The sequence below is a fragment of the Myodes glareolus genome, chromosome 19 (assembly GCF_982192425.1).
Source record: "Myodes glareolus chromosome 19, mMyoGla1.1, whole genome shotgun sequence".
Lineage (NCBI taxonomy): Eukaryota > Metazoa > Chordata > Mammalia > Rodentia > Cricetidae > Myodes > Myodes glareolus.
In genome coordinates, this window is record NC_142044.1 from 45859529 (window position 1) to 45878498 (window position 18970).

At 48.3% G+C, this 18970-nt stretch overlaps 1 protein-coding gene across 4 annotated transcripts; it reads left to right on the forward strand.

The window, feature by feature from the left end:
* The first annotated feature begins 9476 nt into the window (after positions 1 to 9476).
* On the forward strand, positions 9477 to 17190 carry Tspo (translocator protein). 4 transcript variants are annotated; one of them, XM_048444992.3, is made up of 5 exons: positions 9549 to 9610; positions 14345 to 14431; positions 14911 to 15121; positions 15753 to 15891; positions 16761 to 17190. In XM_048444992.3, the coding sequence occupies exons 3-5, from the start codon at positions 14940 to 14942 to the stop codon at positions 16947 to 16949; spliced, it is 510 nt and encodes a 169-aa protein (XP_048300949.1). In that variant the 5' UTR covers positions 9549 to 9610; positions 14345 to 14431; positions 14911 to 14939; the 3' UTR covers positions 16950 to 17190. The 4 variants fall into 4 exon arrangements, with proteins under 4 accessions (XP_048300947.1, XP_048300949.1, XP_085534632.1 ...); XM_085678506.2 differs by having other exon boundaries at positions 9595 to 9610; positions 14206 to 14431; XM_048444990.3 differs by lacking the exon at positions 14345 to 14431 and having other exon boundaries at positions 9477 to 9610.
* The last annotated feature ends 1780 nt before the right edge of the window (positions 17191 to 18970 follow it).

Here is an 18970-nt window from a genome sequence, read left to right on the forward strand (position 1 = left end):
TTATGGTTCTATTTGGTCTTTTTATAACTGCCTGACCTGTAGGATTGTTTGGTATACCTGTAATATAATAATCAAAAAACTGTTTCATTTTCATAGAGACATATGCTGGACCATTGTCTGTCTTTATCTGTGCAGGAATACCCATGATGAACATAACTTCTAATAAATGTGTAATTACTGAATCAGCCTTTTCTGAGCTCAAAGGCAGTTGCCCATTGAAAACCTGAATAGATGTCAATGGTGTGGTGTACATATTTTAATTTTCTAAATTCTGTAAAGTGGAACACATCCATCTGCCAGATTCATTCCTTTGAGCACCCTTTGGGTTACTCCCTGAAGGTAGTGGTGTTTGGCTATAGAAAGAGCAAGTAGGACATCTCTTTAGCTTGTTGCCATGTAACAGAAAACTCTCTTTAAACCTTTGCTATTGACATCATGGTTTTTTTTTTCTGAAATTCTGAGGCCTTCAGCACATTTCCAATCAATAATTGATCAATTTCTACATTACATTGTGCTAGAGGACCTGGCAGACCTGTATGGGATTGAATGTGTGTTATGTAAATGGGACAAAGCCTATTCCTGATTATATTTTGAACCTGGATGAATAATGAAGTCAATACTGTATTATCTGGTATAAATTTAGTGGTTTCAATATGGAAGATGACTCTTTCAGTGTATTACAAATCAGCAACTATATTGAGAGGTTTTTAAAAATCCCTTAGTACCATGAAAATGGCACAGAATTCTGACTTTTGGACAGAATTATAAGGGCTTTGTTCTACCTAACTTAAATCTTCTGATTTGTAATCTGCATCAGTACAGAATGTATGGGCTCCAGCTATTGGTGTGTAACTTACAATGCGGGGAAGAATCCAAGTGGCTCTCTTTATAAGGTTAATTCTATTGCTTTGGGGATAGTTGCTATTAATCTCTCCTAAAAAATTAGCACAAGCTCTTTGCCAGGGTTCACTGTCTTCCCGTAATTCTTTAATTTCATCGTTAGTAACAGGCACTATAATCTCTGCTGGGTCTATTCCTGCTAGTTGATGAAGTCTCAATTTTCCTTTTATAATTAATTCAGAGACTTTTTCCACATACATTTTTAATTTTTTACTCAGTTTATGTGGTAAAAAGATCCATTCCAAGATAATATCTTCCCTCTGCATTAAAATTCCTGTAGGGGAAATTCTGAAAGGCAATATGACAAGAATACAGTTAAGATTTGTATCCACATGATCCATATATGCCTTCTATAATTTCTCTTCAATCAAAGTCGATTCTTTCTGTGTCAGGTGATAATCTTTTAAGTCAATAAGTATAAGAGGCCATCCTTTAGATAATAGGGAAGGCAAAGGAATTCCAGATTGTAGAAGGCCAATAGATTGAATAACCTTATTGACAGCTCTTAGATCTGTCACCATTCTCCATTAACCAGATTTCTTTTTAACCACAAACACAGGAAAATTCCAAGGGCTGGCTGATTCTTCAAAATGGTGAGCATTTAGTTGTTCCTGTACCAGCTGTTCTAAAGCCTGTAGTTTCTCTTCTGTTAAAGGTCATTACTTAGTCCATATTGGTTTCTCAGTTAACCATTTTAAAGATAAGGCCATTAGTACCTCTGGAGGTTTGTTAATTGGTTTGTGTTTTTGTACAGCTTGAATGACTGGTGACCGTTTCTTATAGTACTTTATAATATCCTTCCCAGAAAATAAGTTTCTGGGACTGAAGGAATGTTAATATGAGTATTTCACTGTTGCAGTAGATCATGACCCCACAAATTCACTGTGATATTAGCCACATATGGCCTCAGCCTTCCCCTCAATTCTTCTGGCCCTATGCATTCAACCCATCTTGTGCTTTGTTTCACTTGAGATAAGGATCCAATTCCTAGGACTCGAATATCTGCCTCTTCAGGAGGCCAGTTTGGATGTCAAGATTCTGGAGTAATAATAGCTACATTCGCACCCATGTCCCATAATCCTTCAATTATAATGTTATTTATTTGCTCTATCAGCTTTGGTCTTTGATCATTTATAGAACTCTGCAAAAATATATGTTTCCTATTTTCTATTGAATTTTTGATTTATCTTACATATTTATTTCATAATCCAGAACAGCATTTTTTTAAAGCAGGCACTGGATTTTTTAGATTTCCCAATGAGGCATGTCCTTCATAGTTAATGGGAATGGCTGGACCATGTTTGACCTAGGGGCCTGCGAGAGGGCCCCCCCCCAGGAATTTCCCATTGGTAACTGGTTACCTTGTCTGTCTTTTGTTGATCTACATTTATTGGTCCAATGTTGGCCTTTGCCACATCTTCCACATAATCCAGAAGATTGAGGTCTTCTATTTTTGTCATTTCCAGAGAAAACATTATTTTTAGGAATGCCTTGTCTACAATCCATTCTCAAATGTCCTACTTTACCACAATTAAAACATTTGGCATTTTTATGTCTCCTCATTCTTTTGGAAATTGCTTCTCCTACCCAAGCCTCAGTATTATAGTCAAATGCCTCAACGTTCATTGTATGCAGGATCCATTCAGTCATTGGTGCTAATGTAACCGTTAAAGGCATAAGTATCTTTTTGCATTCTAAGTTGGCATTTTCAAAAGTCAGAGATCTAATAAGTATGTGTCTAGCTTCTGACTCCTTTACTCCTACTTGTACAGCCTTAGCTAATCTTTGTAAAAAGTTACTTTGGCCTTGTTTAACCCTAAATAAGATTTAATTATTTTTCCTAGTTCTTGAATCCTGTCCCAAGCATTTAAGGCTGCTGTATGGCATAGGGAGAAGATGCATTCATCATAAAGAGCTTGATCCTGTGGGTCAGCATAAGGGCCCTCACCAAGAATTTGATCTTGGGAAGCCTCAAATCCTTTTGCTTTTCCCTGTTGTTCTAAACATTTTGCCTCTTCTCTCCAATAGCATTTCAACAGTAGTTGCGACCTGTCTTCCAGTACCTCTGAGACTAATTGAAGCCAGTGTGGAGTAGCTTTATTGCTGGAAGCCCATGTCTTTACCATCTCCCTAGCAAATAGTGAATGCAAGCCATAAGATACTACTGCTTGCTTAATTTCTTTTAGATTGTTCATACTTAAAGGTTCCCATCTACATTCTTTGAATTCTTTTGTGTAGCATGAGGGGGCCGGCTTGTTGGGGTTTCCGTCCTGCCCGGTACCCCACAACCAGCAAATCCCAAAGAGAAATCACACACAGGACTCCATAAGGTTATAAACTGATTGGCCCATTAGGTCAGGCTTCTTGTTAACTCTTATAACTTATGTTACCCCATAACATAAGCCACATTATCTACATTAGCCACATGGCTCCGTACCTTTCTCAGCTGGGCAAGTTACATGCTGCCTCTTTGGTGGTCTGCGCAGGAGTGCAGAGGGAGTTTCCTGCTTCCCTGAATACTCCCAGTCTCTTTGCTCCACCCCTACTTCCTGTCTGGCTTTCCCGCCTATACTGCCTGCCTGGCCAATCATCGTTTTATTAAAATATGATTGACAGAATACAGACAATTCTCCCGCACCACTTTTGGGTATTTAGTACTTGATGGTTTGTCAGAGATGATTTCAGGGTAAGTAGCTAAAACTCTTGGTAAGTCATCTCTGACTCTGACAAGGACTGGTGATGTTAATTCCTTTCCTTGTACCGTCTTTCCTTGCTTATCAGTTTCCATCATTTCGTCAATCGATTTAAATCTTTTTACCACCATCTTTTGTAAAGCCTGAATCTCTTGACCTGTGTATATTTCAAATGATTTCATCAATTCAAATAACTTTTGGTCCTCATTTTGCACATATGACTTCAAGGTATGAAAATTTTCCATTAATAATAACTTTTCATCCTTGGATATTATTTGGATGGCGTGCAGATTGCCTTCCTGGAGAGATACTCTATCTGCTAACTTATTGTAACTTTTTAACAGATTTTGATTGCCAATTTTAACAGTGTGAATTTTTTTAGATAATTTCCCAGCACTCTTTTGTAAGGTTTCATAATCCATTGACGTGGATTGAATTTTGTCTGTCAAATTGCTGTTATCCTTTCTAACGGCATTAATTTTTTCATCTAACTTTTGGTTTTCAATGGTATAAATCCTGTCAGCTGACTATTCATTATTAGTCTGTAAAGACTGTATCATTTCTAAAAGTGCTTCATTCTTGACTCTGCTATCAAATCATTTTTTTAAGGATATAATATCAAAAGAATGAATGTATGAGAAAAACCACATAAGGCTTGCAGAATACCATCCATAAAATAAGCAAAAAAGGTTATTAAATTTGTGGGTGATGATTCTGTCTGCTATTATACCATATTAAAATTTATTTATTAATCAAATGAACTTACCTTGTTAATGGGTTTTCAGTAAATTGTCGTAGATGTAATTATCTCCATTGGCCAGCAGGTGTCGCAGTTGTGCACGACTGGGTGTGGCAAGGCCACAATAAAGTAGTTTCACACTAGCTCAGAATGGAGTGTAATAAAGGGTTTTTTATTTAGGAGTAGACTCACAGATCGACAATCCGCTGCATGAACGAGGAACAGGAAAGGAATCCAGCAGTCAAGAGAGGATACACATGGTTCTACATCTGTTTTTATAGTACCCAAGACTTTACCCAAAGTTCTCCAGCATTTCAAAGGCCATTGGCTGAAGGAGTTTCCACAGCAAGGGTCTCTAATTGAACCTGGAACTCACTGATTTCATCTGGAGAGGCTGGGTAGCAGGCTCTAGAGAGCCTCCTGTCCCTTCCTTCCCAATGCTAACATTACAGGTGCATACCTCCGCATCCAACTTATTTACATAGATTCTGGAGACCTGAACTCAGGTCCTCAAACTTGTGTAGCAGACACTTTAGAGACTGAGCTATCTCTCTGGTGCAAATGAATCTTTTAAAGACAGAAAGAAAACAGAGACCTGGAAATTGGAAAGAATATAAGCTGTGTTACCGGTCTTGGCTGACCCCAGACTCTTTCCAGACATGGAGAAAGTGGAAGAACCGGCCTCATTCCCACAGCATCTGCAAAAGCAGCCGCTTCTCGAAAAGGGAGAAAGAAAGCTCAAAGCAACCTATTTGCAAATATCCTTGTGAAAAACTCTAGGACAACTCTGAGGCCTCTCAGCAGCAGTGCTCCACCCTCCCCTGGGAACCAAGGACCTAACAACTGCACATACACGTACTGGAATGTTGGGGATTTTCCATCACCCTGTGTCCTTGTGGATATTCTCCAGATAGAACTCAGTTATTGGAATTGGGGCAAGATAACCCTTAGATGTTGACTTAGTTCCGTGGCCTTGGTCAGGGGATATTGATTCAGTTCCTCAGATACGGTTAGGATGACTCACAGATGTTTCCCCCTTACCCTGCCTGATCTAGCAACCACTCTCTTGCTGTGGCTCAGACCAATCATTGCTAGTAGCCCTTTGAATCAACCAATCCTAATAGTTGGAAAAACAACCCCCAGATTCCCCCCCCCTTGTTTCTGTGGCTTTTTACTTTAAAAGTAGCCTGTACCAGCTATTCGGGGTCTTTTGGCTTCTCGAATGCTGAAAGACCCGGTCGTGACAGAATTAAATCCTCATCCTTTTACATCATCTGCGGTGTGAGAGTGGTCTCTTGGGGCCACTCCTCCTCGGTGATTGGGCTTCAGGGTCCAACACCTGAACATTGGTTAGATCCTTAGAAGCGTTTCCTCTCTCCAGCCACTGGTCCCTGTCCTGGGAGACACCTGAGCTTCTGTTTGGAAAAGGTCAAAGGAGGAGAGGCACGGATGTGGGAATTCCTCTGAAGTAGGTTGACACTGAATGCTGATTGCAGACACCCCCTCCAGTGCTCTGCTCCAGTGAGCTCCCAGAATCCTAAAGTCAGACAGACCCTTATCCCTGGAGTCCTGAAGATGCTGGCCATTCCAAAAGGAAAATCCTGAAGTCATTGGTATTCCAGGAATAATGAATCTTAACTGCCAAACTGCCACTCATAGACTTCCCCCCCTCTCTCTTTCTCCCTCCCTCCCTCCCTCCCTCTTTCTTTCTCTCTTTCTCTCCCTTTCTTTCTTGTTTTTATTTTTTCTTTGAGACAGGGCTTCACTGTATAACAGCCTTGACTGTCCTGTAACTAGCTCTGTATATCAGACTGACCTTGAACTCAGAGATCTGCCTGCCTCTGCCTCCTGAGTGCTGGAATTAAGAGCGTGTGCTACTACAGCCTGGCTTATTCATTTCTTTTATTGTGAGAAGACATCCAAAGATTCCTGGTCATCTGAGAAAAGCCTGTTACAGAATTTGGAAAAGAAAAGAGAAAGCCAGCATATAGAATTTGGAAACCGAGGAAAGAAAACAACAGTGGGTTTTTAAAAAAAATATTTATTTATTTGTTTGTTTATTTATTTATTTATTATGTATCCAGTATTCTGTGTGTATATATGCCTACAGGCCAGAAGAGGGCACTAGACCTCATTACAGATGGGTGTGAACCATCATGTGGTTACTGGGAATTGAACTCAGGACCTTTGAAAGAACAGGCAATGATCTTAACCATTGGAGCCATCTCTCCAGCCCCTCAACAGTGGTTTTTAAACATTAATTTTGGAGCCAGTGAGATGGCTCAGTGGGTGAGATGCTTGCCACTAGGCCTGACAACGGAGTTTGGTCTCTGGGAGCCACATGATGGAAGGAGAGAACCAACTTTTGCAGACTTTCCACAGACCTCATATACAAAATAAATACATGTAAAAAATTTAAAAAAGCAACCAGGCGGTAGTGGTGCACACCTTTAATCCCCAGCACTCTGGAGGTAGAGACAAGAAGATCTCTTTGAGTTCTAGGCCAGCCTGGACAACAAGAGCTAGTTCCAAGAAAGCCAGGGCTGTTACACAGAGAAATCCTGTCTCAAAAAACAAAAACAAAAACAAATTTAAAAAAGAAAATTATCATCAATCTCTGCAGGAGGTAAGATGGTGTGCTTGTGTGACTGAAATGGGCAATAATATAATCATGTGCGTGAAAAAAATAGCAAAGCAGAACTGAAACAGCCAAGTTCAGAAGCTGCCGCTGGCACGGCCTGCAGGACGGGGGGGGGGGGGGGGGGGGGGAAGGGGGGGGAGGGAGGACCAAAAGGGTCAAACATAAGAACTAAAGCAAGACCAGGGAGTGAGGGATCAGCACAGGAAGTCCAGGGCCCTGAGTGACAGGTGTTCCAGAAAGAGAAGTGAGGAAACAGAGGACAGGAAACAGAGGGGGATGGGGCAGCAATTCAAGTCTGAAAAGTAACAACCAGACCTTTCCACATTGACCCGGCTGTTGAAGTCCAGGCATGGTGGTTCACACCGGTAGCCCCACCTGTAGCCTCAATACTTGAGAGGCCAGGATGGAAGATCATGAGTTCAAGGCCTGCTTGGATTACAAAGGAGACTCCAAAATAAAGATAAAAAAATGGGGACTGGAGAGAAGGCTCAGAGATGGCACCGGGTTCGATTTTCAGCACCCGAAAGGAGACTCACAGCCATCTGCTAACTCCATTTCCAGAGTGTCCAATGCCCTCTTCTGGTCTCCGTAGGCACCAGGCATAGACATGGTGAACAAACATACATACGGCAAGATACCTATACACAGAAAATAAAAATAACACCCAGGAGGCAGAAGCAGGTGGATCTCTGTGAGTTCGAGGCCAGCCTGGTATATGGACAGAGTTCCAGGACAGCCAAGGTTACACAAAGAAACCCTGCCTTGAAAACTCAAAACAAACAAGTAAATAAGTAACAAAAATAAGAAGAGCAGGCCCTTTGGGTGATGACTCAATGGGCTAAGCTTAAACTCACATGGAAGTTTGCATTTGCAAAATTTCAAAACTTTGCAGCCCAGGGGGGAGTGGGAGGGTGTTGGGGGAGGGGCGGAAATGGAAACTTTTATAATTTAATAAAATTACTTTCAAAAAAAAAACTTTGCAGCCCAAACTTAAACGTTTCCATAAGGAACCAGATAGATTACATCCAAAGGCTGTAGCAACAAGGTGTCTTCAACAGCTCAATAGACCAGCAACCTGTCCAGTTGCATGCTGGTGTCCCAGCACAGGCAGCCTGAGACCACTCGATCACAATATACCTTCAGGGTTCTGAAGGACAGTGGCCTTCTTCACGAGGCATCAGTCCACCACAGGGGAGGACAGATTTGTGAGGTCACCTTCCAAGCACACCGGAAGAGTTTTAGAAGGTCTGGCTCAAGCCAGACAAAGTAGGGCCACTCAGTGGGGAAGATGCTGTGGTCCACTTTCTGTTGCTATCACTGAATGTCACACACTGGGTCAATTAGATAGAGTAGAAGTTTATTCTAATTATTGTTCTTGGGTTGGAAAGTTTAAAGTCAGAGGCTGTGTCTGACAAGGACCTCCTTGCTGGTGGGACTCGGATGCAGGGCATCGCCTGGCAAGAGGGGCCACATCCAAGAACCTGCACTTCTGGCTTTGATAACAGACCTGCACTGGGGATAACGGGTGGATCTATTCTGCAAGAATCATGACTGGATGCGGTCACACAGTGAGTCCTTGGAACTGAGTCCCCTCTTCAAGTCTCACCTGGTCCCACTTCTTGGTTCTTCAATATGGGAACTAAACTTTGGCAGGAGGATCCCCCAGGGGACATTCATTTCTTGTCAAATACACAGTAGTACATGAAACCGATCCAGGAGGGAGACAAGGGTATCACAGAGAGACTGAAAGGTGATGGACATGTACGAGGCTTGCACTGTCGTTGCCACAGGGACTGGCAAGAAGCAGAGCTGTGCTGAGAGATGTCACAACCAACCCTTCTGGGTTTTTTTTTTGCTGCTGCTTACAAACAGGAGGCTACACATTGGAATGATGTCTAGCGGGTCACATGCCCACCTTGTAACCCGCTGGATCTGAGATTCATTCCCGGAACCTGTGTAAAATCGCTGGGTGTAGTGAAGCCCAGTTACAAGCCCAGAAGGTTGAGAGAGGGAGATCCCGGTGGGGCTTCTTGGTCAGCCAGCCTACTCTAAATGACTCACAGGAAGAGGTTGAGGGCTGCGAGCAAGTGGGTGTGGCCAGGCATAGTGCCTAGGGCTTTACTACCACAAGGGGCAGAAAATGGTTAGTTTTGTTTTGGATGGTGCTAGGGATGGAACTCAGGGGCCAGTGCAGGCAAAGAAAGCACTCCACCACGGAACTATATCTTCAACCCCTCATATTAATCAGAATAAAATGATAGGTAGAATTCAGTCGGGCACAGTCGAAAAAGAATATAGTATAATACGCTGCCTGGACTGGCCGCGAGCTCAAAGTCATCCTCCTGTCTCGGCCTCCAGTGGTGAGATTACAAGCACGTGCCACCACACCCTGTTTGCAGAACAATGGCCTGCCTGCGGTGCCCAGAGCAGGGATCGCTCCCCTTTGTGTCCGTGCCCACCATGGGCTGGGCTGAGAAGAATACAGAGATGCCTGACCAAGGGCGGGCATGGGAAGCCAGGATGCCTCCGGGGGCGGCGCGGGGCGGGGTGAGGAGGGGCGGGGTCAGCGGCCACCACTTCTGTAAGCGGTGTCCTTCGCGGAGCAGCCAGCAACTGCGTGAGTGGGACAGCGGAGAGGTGAGACCCCGACAGCGGGGAGACAAAAGGGAAACTGAGGCCGGCACCGAGCGGGCGGGACTCCTCCCTAGAGAGTGTGCAGTTCAGGGTGGTTGGCATCCTGGGGACGGCTGCCAAAGTCCTCCCTATCGGTGGGGACTGGGTAGGTTGCTGCCGGCAGCAGCTGGGCGCAGAAGGGAGCCAGAAGGGAGAGGGCCGCTGGCTGCTGGGAATCCTGCCACCCTTGCAGGGGAGCCCTGAGATCCATGGGAAACTGAAACTGTGCAAAGGTTCAGGTATAGGAGTCAGGACTTGCACCCTGACTTTCTGATGCCAAAGCCTGCTTCTCTGCGTGCATGCTGTGGCCGCCTCTCCTGCGCGGTGATGTGTGCACTCGGGCACTGCATGCTCAGATCTGTGACTGGCCATGGCTAGACCGAGACCCGCTGGCGTTCAGAAATTCCGGACAGTGGGTACCTGACGGGTGGGACCGACAAACTTGCTTTTTACTCTAGTCTTCGGTTTTTTCCTAATCTGACTTTTCGGCTTTCTCTGTTCACGTTGGGGTTGTGCAAGCGGCGCCTGAAAGCCTGCTTTGTTTGAAAAAGTTGCCACTGGGGTGTTGGGAAATGGCGTTGCCCAGACTTCATGATGACCGGTTCCTGCCGGTCCTAACCGATCTGTTGCTGGCGCAGTGATTACTTTCAGAATGAGAAAGGCTGGCTGGTATTAATAAATAAAAAAATTAATAAAAGGTATTAATGAGGATTTGCAGGTTTGTTAAGAATAAAAAGCCCTAAAATTCCCCCGGGACAGCAATGGATCGCTGGAAGGAAAGCTCAAGAATGGGGCGGAGCTTCAGGCAGCGCAAGGAAGAGGGCTGGTTCCATTCTGTTTCTAGGTCACGGTCTCTAGGGAGGCCCTAGAGCAACAGGTGCCCCAGACCCACTGGCCCTGTCCCTAGCTTCACAGACTGGGACACTGATGTCCCTGAGTAACAGAAGGTCTGGACTTGCCTAGCCAGGAGTGAAACACTACAGAGGCTGCCGGCTCCAGCCTGGGTGAGGGAGGTGGTCCGGGCATACAGATCGCACCATGGATAGAGAGGTTGGCACTTTCAGACACTGGGAAGAGAATAGTGGTGGTCTGTGGGCCTGATCCTTGCCCAGGGAGCTATATCCCAAGCAGAGGTGACAAAGCTATTCCAGAGTGACTGTGTGCCATTGTGGGCTTTAGAGACACAAACCTGGACAATCTCTTGGACCTCAGTTTCTTCATCTGGAAAGTGGCACTAGCAATAAGCCCCCTTTGGGTCCTGAGCAGGTTGTGTGGATCAAAGAGAGGTGGCTGAACCCTGCCTTGTGGCCACTGTGAGGGATACAGGGAAGCTTTGACAGGATGAAGGAAGAGCCCTGGGCCACTGGGCAGTGAGTGAGCGATGCCTTGGTTCCTTCCCCGGGAGTCGTGGGGTAGTGAAAGTGGAGAAGGCCTGTAGCCATGGCTCTGCTCTCTATTACCCTGCACCCTCTGTCCAGAGTGTTCCCCAGAGGTGGAGAGGTAGCCACTTCCTCCCCCAGAGGAAGTAGTTGAGTGGTCCCCTGCACGGATAGCCACAGCCCTGTGTGAAGTTTTCCAGGGGGATCTTGGTGCCCTGTCTTCCATCCTGGAACATCCCAAGGCCCCTTAGCAATCTGGTAGCAGGGTGAAGCTTTGGATGTTATTTGCCTTCAGGTTGAGTCTGAGATAAACAAAGGGTGAGCAGACTGGCTTTGCCCCCTCTCAGTATTCCTGCCCTGGTCCTCTATACCCTCCAGGGACTCCACCCTGGGCTGATCTCCTACCCAGCTCAGCCTAGCCCAGGGTGACTCAGCTTCATGGGCCCCACCCCTGCCTGTCTGACACCCCTCCAGGCGGGTGACTCAGGAACCGGGCAGTCTCCAAGAGGCCCCCTTTCTCCTTCAGTCTCAAGTGGGGTTGGTGACTGTCCTGTTTTGTGACCTTGAATGGGAATAGGGGTCCTCCCTCTGATCCCCTCAGTGTAGCAGAGTATAAACACAGTCTGACCTTTTGGGGACAGCTGGAGGATGGCAGCAGAGGCCTAGAGTTCAGTGTCCTGTACCCAGATCCTATCCTCATAGTATGTCCTTGGGATAGCCACCACCCCTTTCTATATAGTGGATGGATAATGGGAGACTTGACAGACTGTTAAATCCATCAATAGAGACATTGGTTGATCCCGTTTGGGGACTTCCCGGACACAGAGCATGGACCTGCCTGCCCACTCTGCTGGGCGCTGTGACAGGAGCACTTTTGCCTGCAGAGAGGGAAGGAGGGAAGAGGTATTGCTGCAGGGTGGGAGGGGGCGATTAAGGCTGGCAAACCTCTAAGGCGGGGTTCTCAGGAAGGAAGCCAGTTACACAGGTTCTGACCTGGTAGGAATGTTCAGAGAAGGTGCTGCGGGACCTAAAGGGGTTCCTGATGGCAGGGAGGAGCCGGCCTGGGTTGGAGCAAGGAGCGACTGCCAGCAGGCGTTGGTTTCTTTGTGGGAGATGGATATGTTTGGAACTTGGTGTTGGTCGGGAAGATTGTTAGTTTAAATTTGGGGAGTTTCATCTCAGACAATGAAACATGCTGCTGCTGCTACTGCTGGTGCTTGCTTGTAATCTAAGCCTTTGGGAAGTTGAGGCAGGAGGATTACTATCAGTTTGAGGCTAGCCTGGGCTACATAGTGAGTATCTTTGTACACCTAAAAAGAGGAGAGGAAGCCACAGTATGCAGGCCTGAAATCCTAGCCCTCAGGAGTTAGGAGGCTGAGGCAGGAGGATCATGCAATCAAAGGTTAGCCTGGGCTATAGAGTGAGTTCAGCTTGAGCTTTTGTCTTAAACAAATGAACAACAAAAGCAATAGCAAACCCTGACCCGGCAGCCAGCTCTTGTAGCAGGGGTGATACTGTGACGGGGACTTGGCCTCAGCTAGGGATAGTGACTCTTTCCACCTCTTAGCCCCTCTGATTAAAGCAGAATCTGTGTACCTCATGCTGGTCTAGAATGCACAATTCTCCTGCCTAGGGCCCCCCAGTGCTAAGGGGTTACAGGATGCACCACCATGTTTGTAAGACACTGCAGTTGCCAGTCCAAACTTTGAAAGATGCATAGCAAACGGCCCTCAGGCCCTACCCACTTCCCTCTCTCCTCAGGCAGCCTCTCCAGACTCTCCCTGGTGCCCTCCCCTACAGCTTCTCAGAGCCCCAGATGCTCCCATCCACACAGCTCCTCAGTCAGGTTTGACCTCCAGAACATGCTGCCTCCCCACCCAAGGCCAAGTGGGCCCACCCTGCTTTCTGTCATTCATCCTCTGCAGTGACCTGTCTCTCCCTCCCTCCCCAAAAACTTATGCTGAAAACCGTTTTCTACTCATTAAAAATGTCCTCTAAGCCATGACTCAATGATGTAGGTGAGTCATCCCTGCTACACAGGAGTCTGACACAGAAAGTTCAAGATCTATCTGGGCTATTCTAGTCCCTCCCACAGGCCAATCTGATGGAGGCATATGCTCAGCGGAGGCCAATCTGATGGAGGCATATGCTCAGCGGAGGCCAATCTGATGGAGGCATATGCTCAGCGGAGGTTTCCTCTTTCCAGAGGACTCTAGCTTGTATCAAGCTGACAAAAACAAGCGAGCAAACAAAACTAACCAGGACACTTAGTGAGACTTTGTTTCAAAATAAAAAGTGAAAAGATAGCTGGTCGTGTAATCAGTGGTAAAACGCTTGTCTGGTATGCCTGAGGCTCTGGGTTCAGTGTCCTCAGGGTCAGCAAGAAGAGGAGGAGGAAGAAGCAGCAGCAGGAGGCAGCTGCCATCCAGGTCCAGGGTTGGGGTGGAGTTCAGAACACTTGCCGGCATGCTGAGGCCCTGGCTTGGATTCCCAGCACTCAGAAACGAACAAATGAAAGTCCTCTGAAGCTTGATGGAGGGAGTGTTTGAGACTCCCCGTTGTTGGGCACAGTACTAATGACTTTTCCGTTGCTGTGTTAAAACACCATAGCCATGGCAAGTTATAGACGGCAAGGTATTTGGCTTCTAAGAGCGCTGAGAGTCTATCTTGGTGAGAAGGCATGGTGGCAGGCAGGCATGGTGGAAGGAGCAGGAAGCGGAGAGATCGCTCCTTCAAAGGCAAGCAGGGGGCAGAGAAAGCGAACTGAAGTAGGAGAGGCTTTTGGCTTGCCAAGCCTGCCCCCAGTGATGTACTTCCTCCAGCAAGGCCACAGCTTCTAAGCCTCCCCAAATGGCACCACCAACCAGGAGCCAAATATCAAATATCTGAGCCCATGGGGGACATTCTCATCAAACCACTTCAGGCAGTGAAGTTGTTTTTATTGTACTGTAGATTGAATTTAGGACCTGGCTAATCAAGCCCTCTGTCTACCTACCACTGAGCTACATCTCCAGCCCATAGAATTTGTATGTGGGAGGTTAATTCATCTCTCTCTCTCTCTCTCTCTCTCTCTCTCTCTCTCTCTCTCTCTCTGTGTGTGTGTGTGTGTGTGTGTGTGATGTACATGTTTGTGTATGGGTATGGAGGCCAGAGGTTGACATGAAGTGTCTTCCTCAATAGCTGCCCACTTGGTTTGCTGAGGTAGTATCTCTCGGGGAGCCAAGTTTGCCAATTCCTGCTAGTCTGGCTGGGATCCCACACCTACCCAGCATTCCTATGGATACTGGGGATCCAAACTTCACTTTTCACACTTGCACAGCGAACGCTTGACCTACTGCGTCACCTCCCCAGCACAGCTTCTTATCTAATGCAAGCAGACACCCCGATTCTCCAGCTGCTGTCCATGGTGAGTGTTCATGGGAACCATTTTATTTTGATGGGGAAACCGAGCCACTGTCAGGGTACTGACTGGCTTAATACTCCTATAGCAAGCAGAGGCAAAGCAGCCTGGACTTCCACACTAGGGTCCCCCATTCTCTAGCTCACAGGGTCTTGATTCCAGCCCAAAGACTGGCTGCAGAGGGCCCGGGACCAACTATAAGACATGGAAAGAGGGCTGGCCATCAATCTTGAATGTTTTCCTGAGTGTTCATGTGAACGTAGCTTTGTGCACAGGGCAGAGCCTGGCCTAGAGTGCTGAGTGAGACCTCTGGGCAAGGGCATGAGTGTGGATGGGGTGTGGACTCCGCTCTCCTCCTTCACCCATCAGCAATAGGTGGGCTGGTTGATCCCGGGGGACAGGACCTCAGAGGCGCTGAAGGCGATGCTGGGCTGCTTCCCATGGTTCTTTGGAATGTCTTTCACCCACCCTGTGTTCTCTTTCAGATCTTTCCAGGACAGCAGTTGCAGTAGCTATGGCTCCATCCTGGGTGCCCGCCGTGGGCCTCACTCTGGCGCCCAGCCTGGGGGGCTTCGTGGGCTCCTACTTTGTGCGCGGTGAGGGCCTCCGCTGGTATGCTACCCTGCAGAAACCCTCCTGGCATCCGCCTCGCTGGACACTGGCTCCCATCTGGGGCACGCTGTATTCGGCCATGGGGTAGGTGGCTGCAGGTGCCATCTTGCAGTGTCCTGTTCCCCATGGTATCAGGTTGGGCACTGAGCCCCTGTGCAGAGGGAGGCCCCATGACAGAGTGGCATCATTTCCCCCTTAGGGAAGGGAGGGTGGCAAGGCTGCCAACCTATGCATTGCAAGATTGAACTTTCTCCTGCTTGCCTCTGGGAACCCTGCCTGAGCTTACACTACTGAGCCTGTCCCATGTATAAGGGTCAGTATGGACAACGGTAACATGTGCCAAGACAAACAAGTGGCAGCCACATCCTTCGGTCGTACTGTACAGCACCAGACCCTGGTGTGGTCCATTCCCAGAAGCCCTCTGCAGTGGTTGCCTCTTGGTTTCAACAGCCTGCACAACCAAGCTGCCATTTGTTCGTCCCCTTACCCCCAGCCTTCATCCTGTAACCACACACTGACTCAGGGTCTCAATGCAAACCTCCACGGTGATTTTTTTTTTTTAAAGAAACAAAGGCCCAGAGAGGGCAGGCAGCTTCTCTGAGATCACACAGAAGTCAGTGAGTGGCAGGACATACCCAGGCCATCGTGGAGTGATCTTGGGAGGGCAGCAGTCTTGGCCTTGCCCTGGGATGTCCTGACCTGTTGTCTGTTTCAGGTATGGCTCCTACATGATCTGGAAAGAGCTGGGAGGTTTCACAGAGGACGCCGTGGTTCCCTTGGGTCTCTACACTGGTCAGTTGGCTCTAAACTGGGCATGGCCCCCCATCTTCTTTGGTGCCCGGCAGATGGGCTGGGTAAGTGTGGCCGTAGTTTGACTCTGAGGTCATTGGAGATGGCTCTGGGGGAGCAGGTGACCACACATCCCAGATGGGGTCAGTATCTGCAGCTTGGGGGAGGCTGGTGGCTTGGAGCCCCTTTAGAAGTTGCTTGAGTCAGGTGCAGTGGGGCCCCTGAAGCCCCAGCTCTCAGGTTGAAGTGGGAGGATCAGTTGAGCTCAGAAGAGGGCTAGGCCAGCCTAGGTGACAATGACCTGTGTACTAACGCCTCCTCAGTCCATCTTCCCTCCATGAAGAACGTCCAGAGGGCCAGGTTGGAGTGGGTGGGGCTGTGATCTTGGATTTAGAAGCCATGGCAAGAGACACCAGCATTACATCTGGTGCTGTGTGCGTGCTGATACAAGGGGACAAAACCTCTCCTTAAAATGTTCTTATTACAGCTTTGGTGATAGATGCCTGGCCGGTAGTCCCAACAGAGGCAGGAGGATTGCTTTAAGTCTGACAGTCTGGTTTACAAAGCTAGTTCAAAGTCAGCTAAAGACTACATAGTGAGACTGTCTTGAAAAAGTTATTGCTAACCCTGGGGCGTGTACACCACGGCAATTTGACCCCTCACACTGGCCGCTTGGGTCAACACTTGACAATGTATCTTCAGATCAGAAGCCTTCCAGCTGCTGCTTGGACATGCTGTGTCCCCTTGGGGCTGTCATACATGGGGCTGTCTCCATACATGGCACAGCAGGCAGGGACTTAACAGACAGGGAAACTGAGGCTGATAACAGAGAGCAGAGGCAGCTGTCACACCTCAGGGGTGCAGCAGGGCTAAGAGAGACTTCCAACTTTTAGACTCAGCATGGCCTTAGCCTCCCTACCTCCTGTCTCTGCAGGCCTTGGCAGATCTTCTGCTTGTCAGTGGGGTAGCAACCGCCACTACCCTAGCCTGGCACCGAGTGAGCCCACCAGCCGCCCGCCTGCTCTACCCCTACCTGGCCTGGCTGGCCTTTGCAACCATGCTCAACTACTATGTATGGCGTGATAACCATGGCCGAAGTGGTGGCCCACGGTTCCCAGAGTGAGCGCACCCTGCCCACGAGGACCACAGCACTGCCAGCCAGCTACCATGGATGGTGGCCATCATGCTTTCGTGACCACTGGGCCTGCTGGTCTACCTGGGTCTTGGCTCAGGGAGCCACCAGGCAGGTCAGGGTGGTCAGTGCCAAGTCCTACCCAGGGACAGTTGTACCTGCCTTTCTGTACTGCTCCAGGCATGCCCTAGGATCATGGGGCTTTTAAAGCTAAATAAAGTCTTTAACTTTATGTGTAGTGGATTCTGTAGTTAGTGGGGTACCCGGTCTGTGTGACGGCAGAGGTTGTGACCATGCAACATGGCTCTGTTGCTGAGGCTGGGCCTATCTAGGCTGCACCTCCAAGCTTCTCTACTTAGGGTAGCTCACTAATACCCAACAGACAGGAAGAGGGTGTTGAGTACCAGCATCAGTTGACAGGGCCATCTTGCTGGCCCAGACCCACTAAGACCAGGAGCCGTCACCTACCCCATCCAGGGCTCCATCTGGATGACCTATAGCCTCTTTAGGGAACAGTTGGCAGACAGACAAGGTGTTTTTCACATAAGCACTGCCTCAGCCCCCCCCCCCCATATGCCTCAAGGGTATATATGGTCCCCATGGAGCACAGGTGTCATGTGTCATGGGCACTCATGTCGGAGACTTTCGGTGACAGTGGACCTGAGACGTGGAGGGGCTTCTTGGCAGTGCTCTTGTTGTCACATGCAGGTCACACAGCCCCCGCAGTGCTCCACAGCACGCTACCTGCTGGCCACAAAGCAATTCTGCGCAAATGAGTTATCACCTACGTATGTGCTTCCCCTGTCCACCACTGGAGGCACCCTCTCTTCTGTGCTGACAGCAGCTGTCACCACAGTAGCTTCCTGCAGCCTTTGGTGAGAAGGGCACACTGCCTCTGCTGGCTTAAGTCACTCTCTGGTTTGTGTTCCTTCCTGCAGCACAGGCCTCAAATCTTCCCATTTATGTCTCCAGCCATCTGACTGACTACAGAGGGGCTGGGTGGCCACCTGTCAGCAGAAAAGCCATGTTGACTCTGGATAAGAGGGTTGTCCAACTTCGGTTTCTGGTCAGCAACTGGCATCTCCCTGGAGCCTTGCACAAGGACCTCCAGAGTTCTGCCTCCTACTTCATTTCTCAGCAGCGTTGCTGTGGCCGCCTGGGCTCTCCAGCCAACTCCACATGCCCAAGGTGGGCGTGTGCTGGTCTCTAATGACCCCGTAGATGGAAAGTGTTCAGGGTGTGGACGACTCTGACTGATAGCCAAGCCTGAGGGCTGCTGTTCCAACAGGAGCATGTGGGGAGAGCACCTGATTGCTTCAGAAAAATTTTAAATTACTTTTGTGTGTACATGTGTGTATCACTCACATTTCCCATGGTGGACACACAGGGGCCAGAGGATAACCCGTGGGAGCTGCTTCTCTCTACCATGTAGGTGCTAGGGAGGTCTTCAGGCTGGGCAGCGGGTGCCTTTTCCTGAGGAGCCACCTTGCTGAACTGCTATTCAACACCATCCCCATAGGACTGTTGAACAAATGTCCTGGCACCTTGGGTTCCTGAAGGGCACAGGTGACCCCTTGTTGGGCAGCTGTGCAGAAGCAGGGTGGCTCAGTCTTGCTCCTGGGGCAGCTCTGCTTTATGTTTTGACGTGGCGCCACGAAAGTTCCTGTGTCCTTCATCAGCCCCCATACCCTCTTGATTATCCCAAGATCAAGTTGGGGGTCTCTCATTCCCACCTCATAACAAATAGACAACACAGAGAAAAATGTCATTTCCCAATGACAAGGTAGGCCAAGCCTCAGGCCTTATGATCCCCATAGCCCCTGGGGGTTGGAAATGGAGACAGCACAGGTAGCAGTTCTTCTCCAGCTTGCTGGGCTATCACTAGGGGGTCAAACTGGGTTAGGGAGCTCAGAGGTCTACTGGCTTTTTCTCTCATTTCTCAGGAGCACACATGGTGACGTGCTGGGCTGTGCCTACAACCGTGGGGGAACACAGCTGTCATGCCAGCCCTG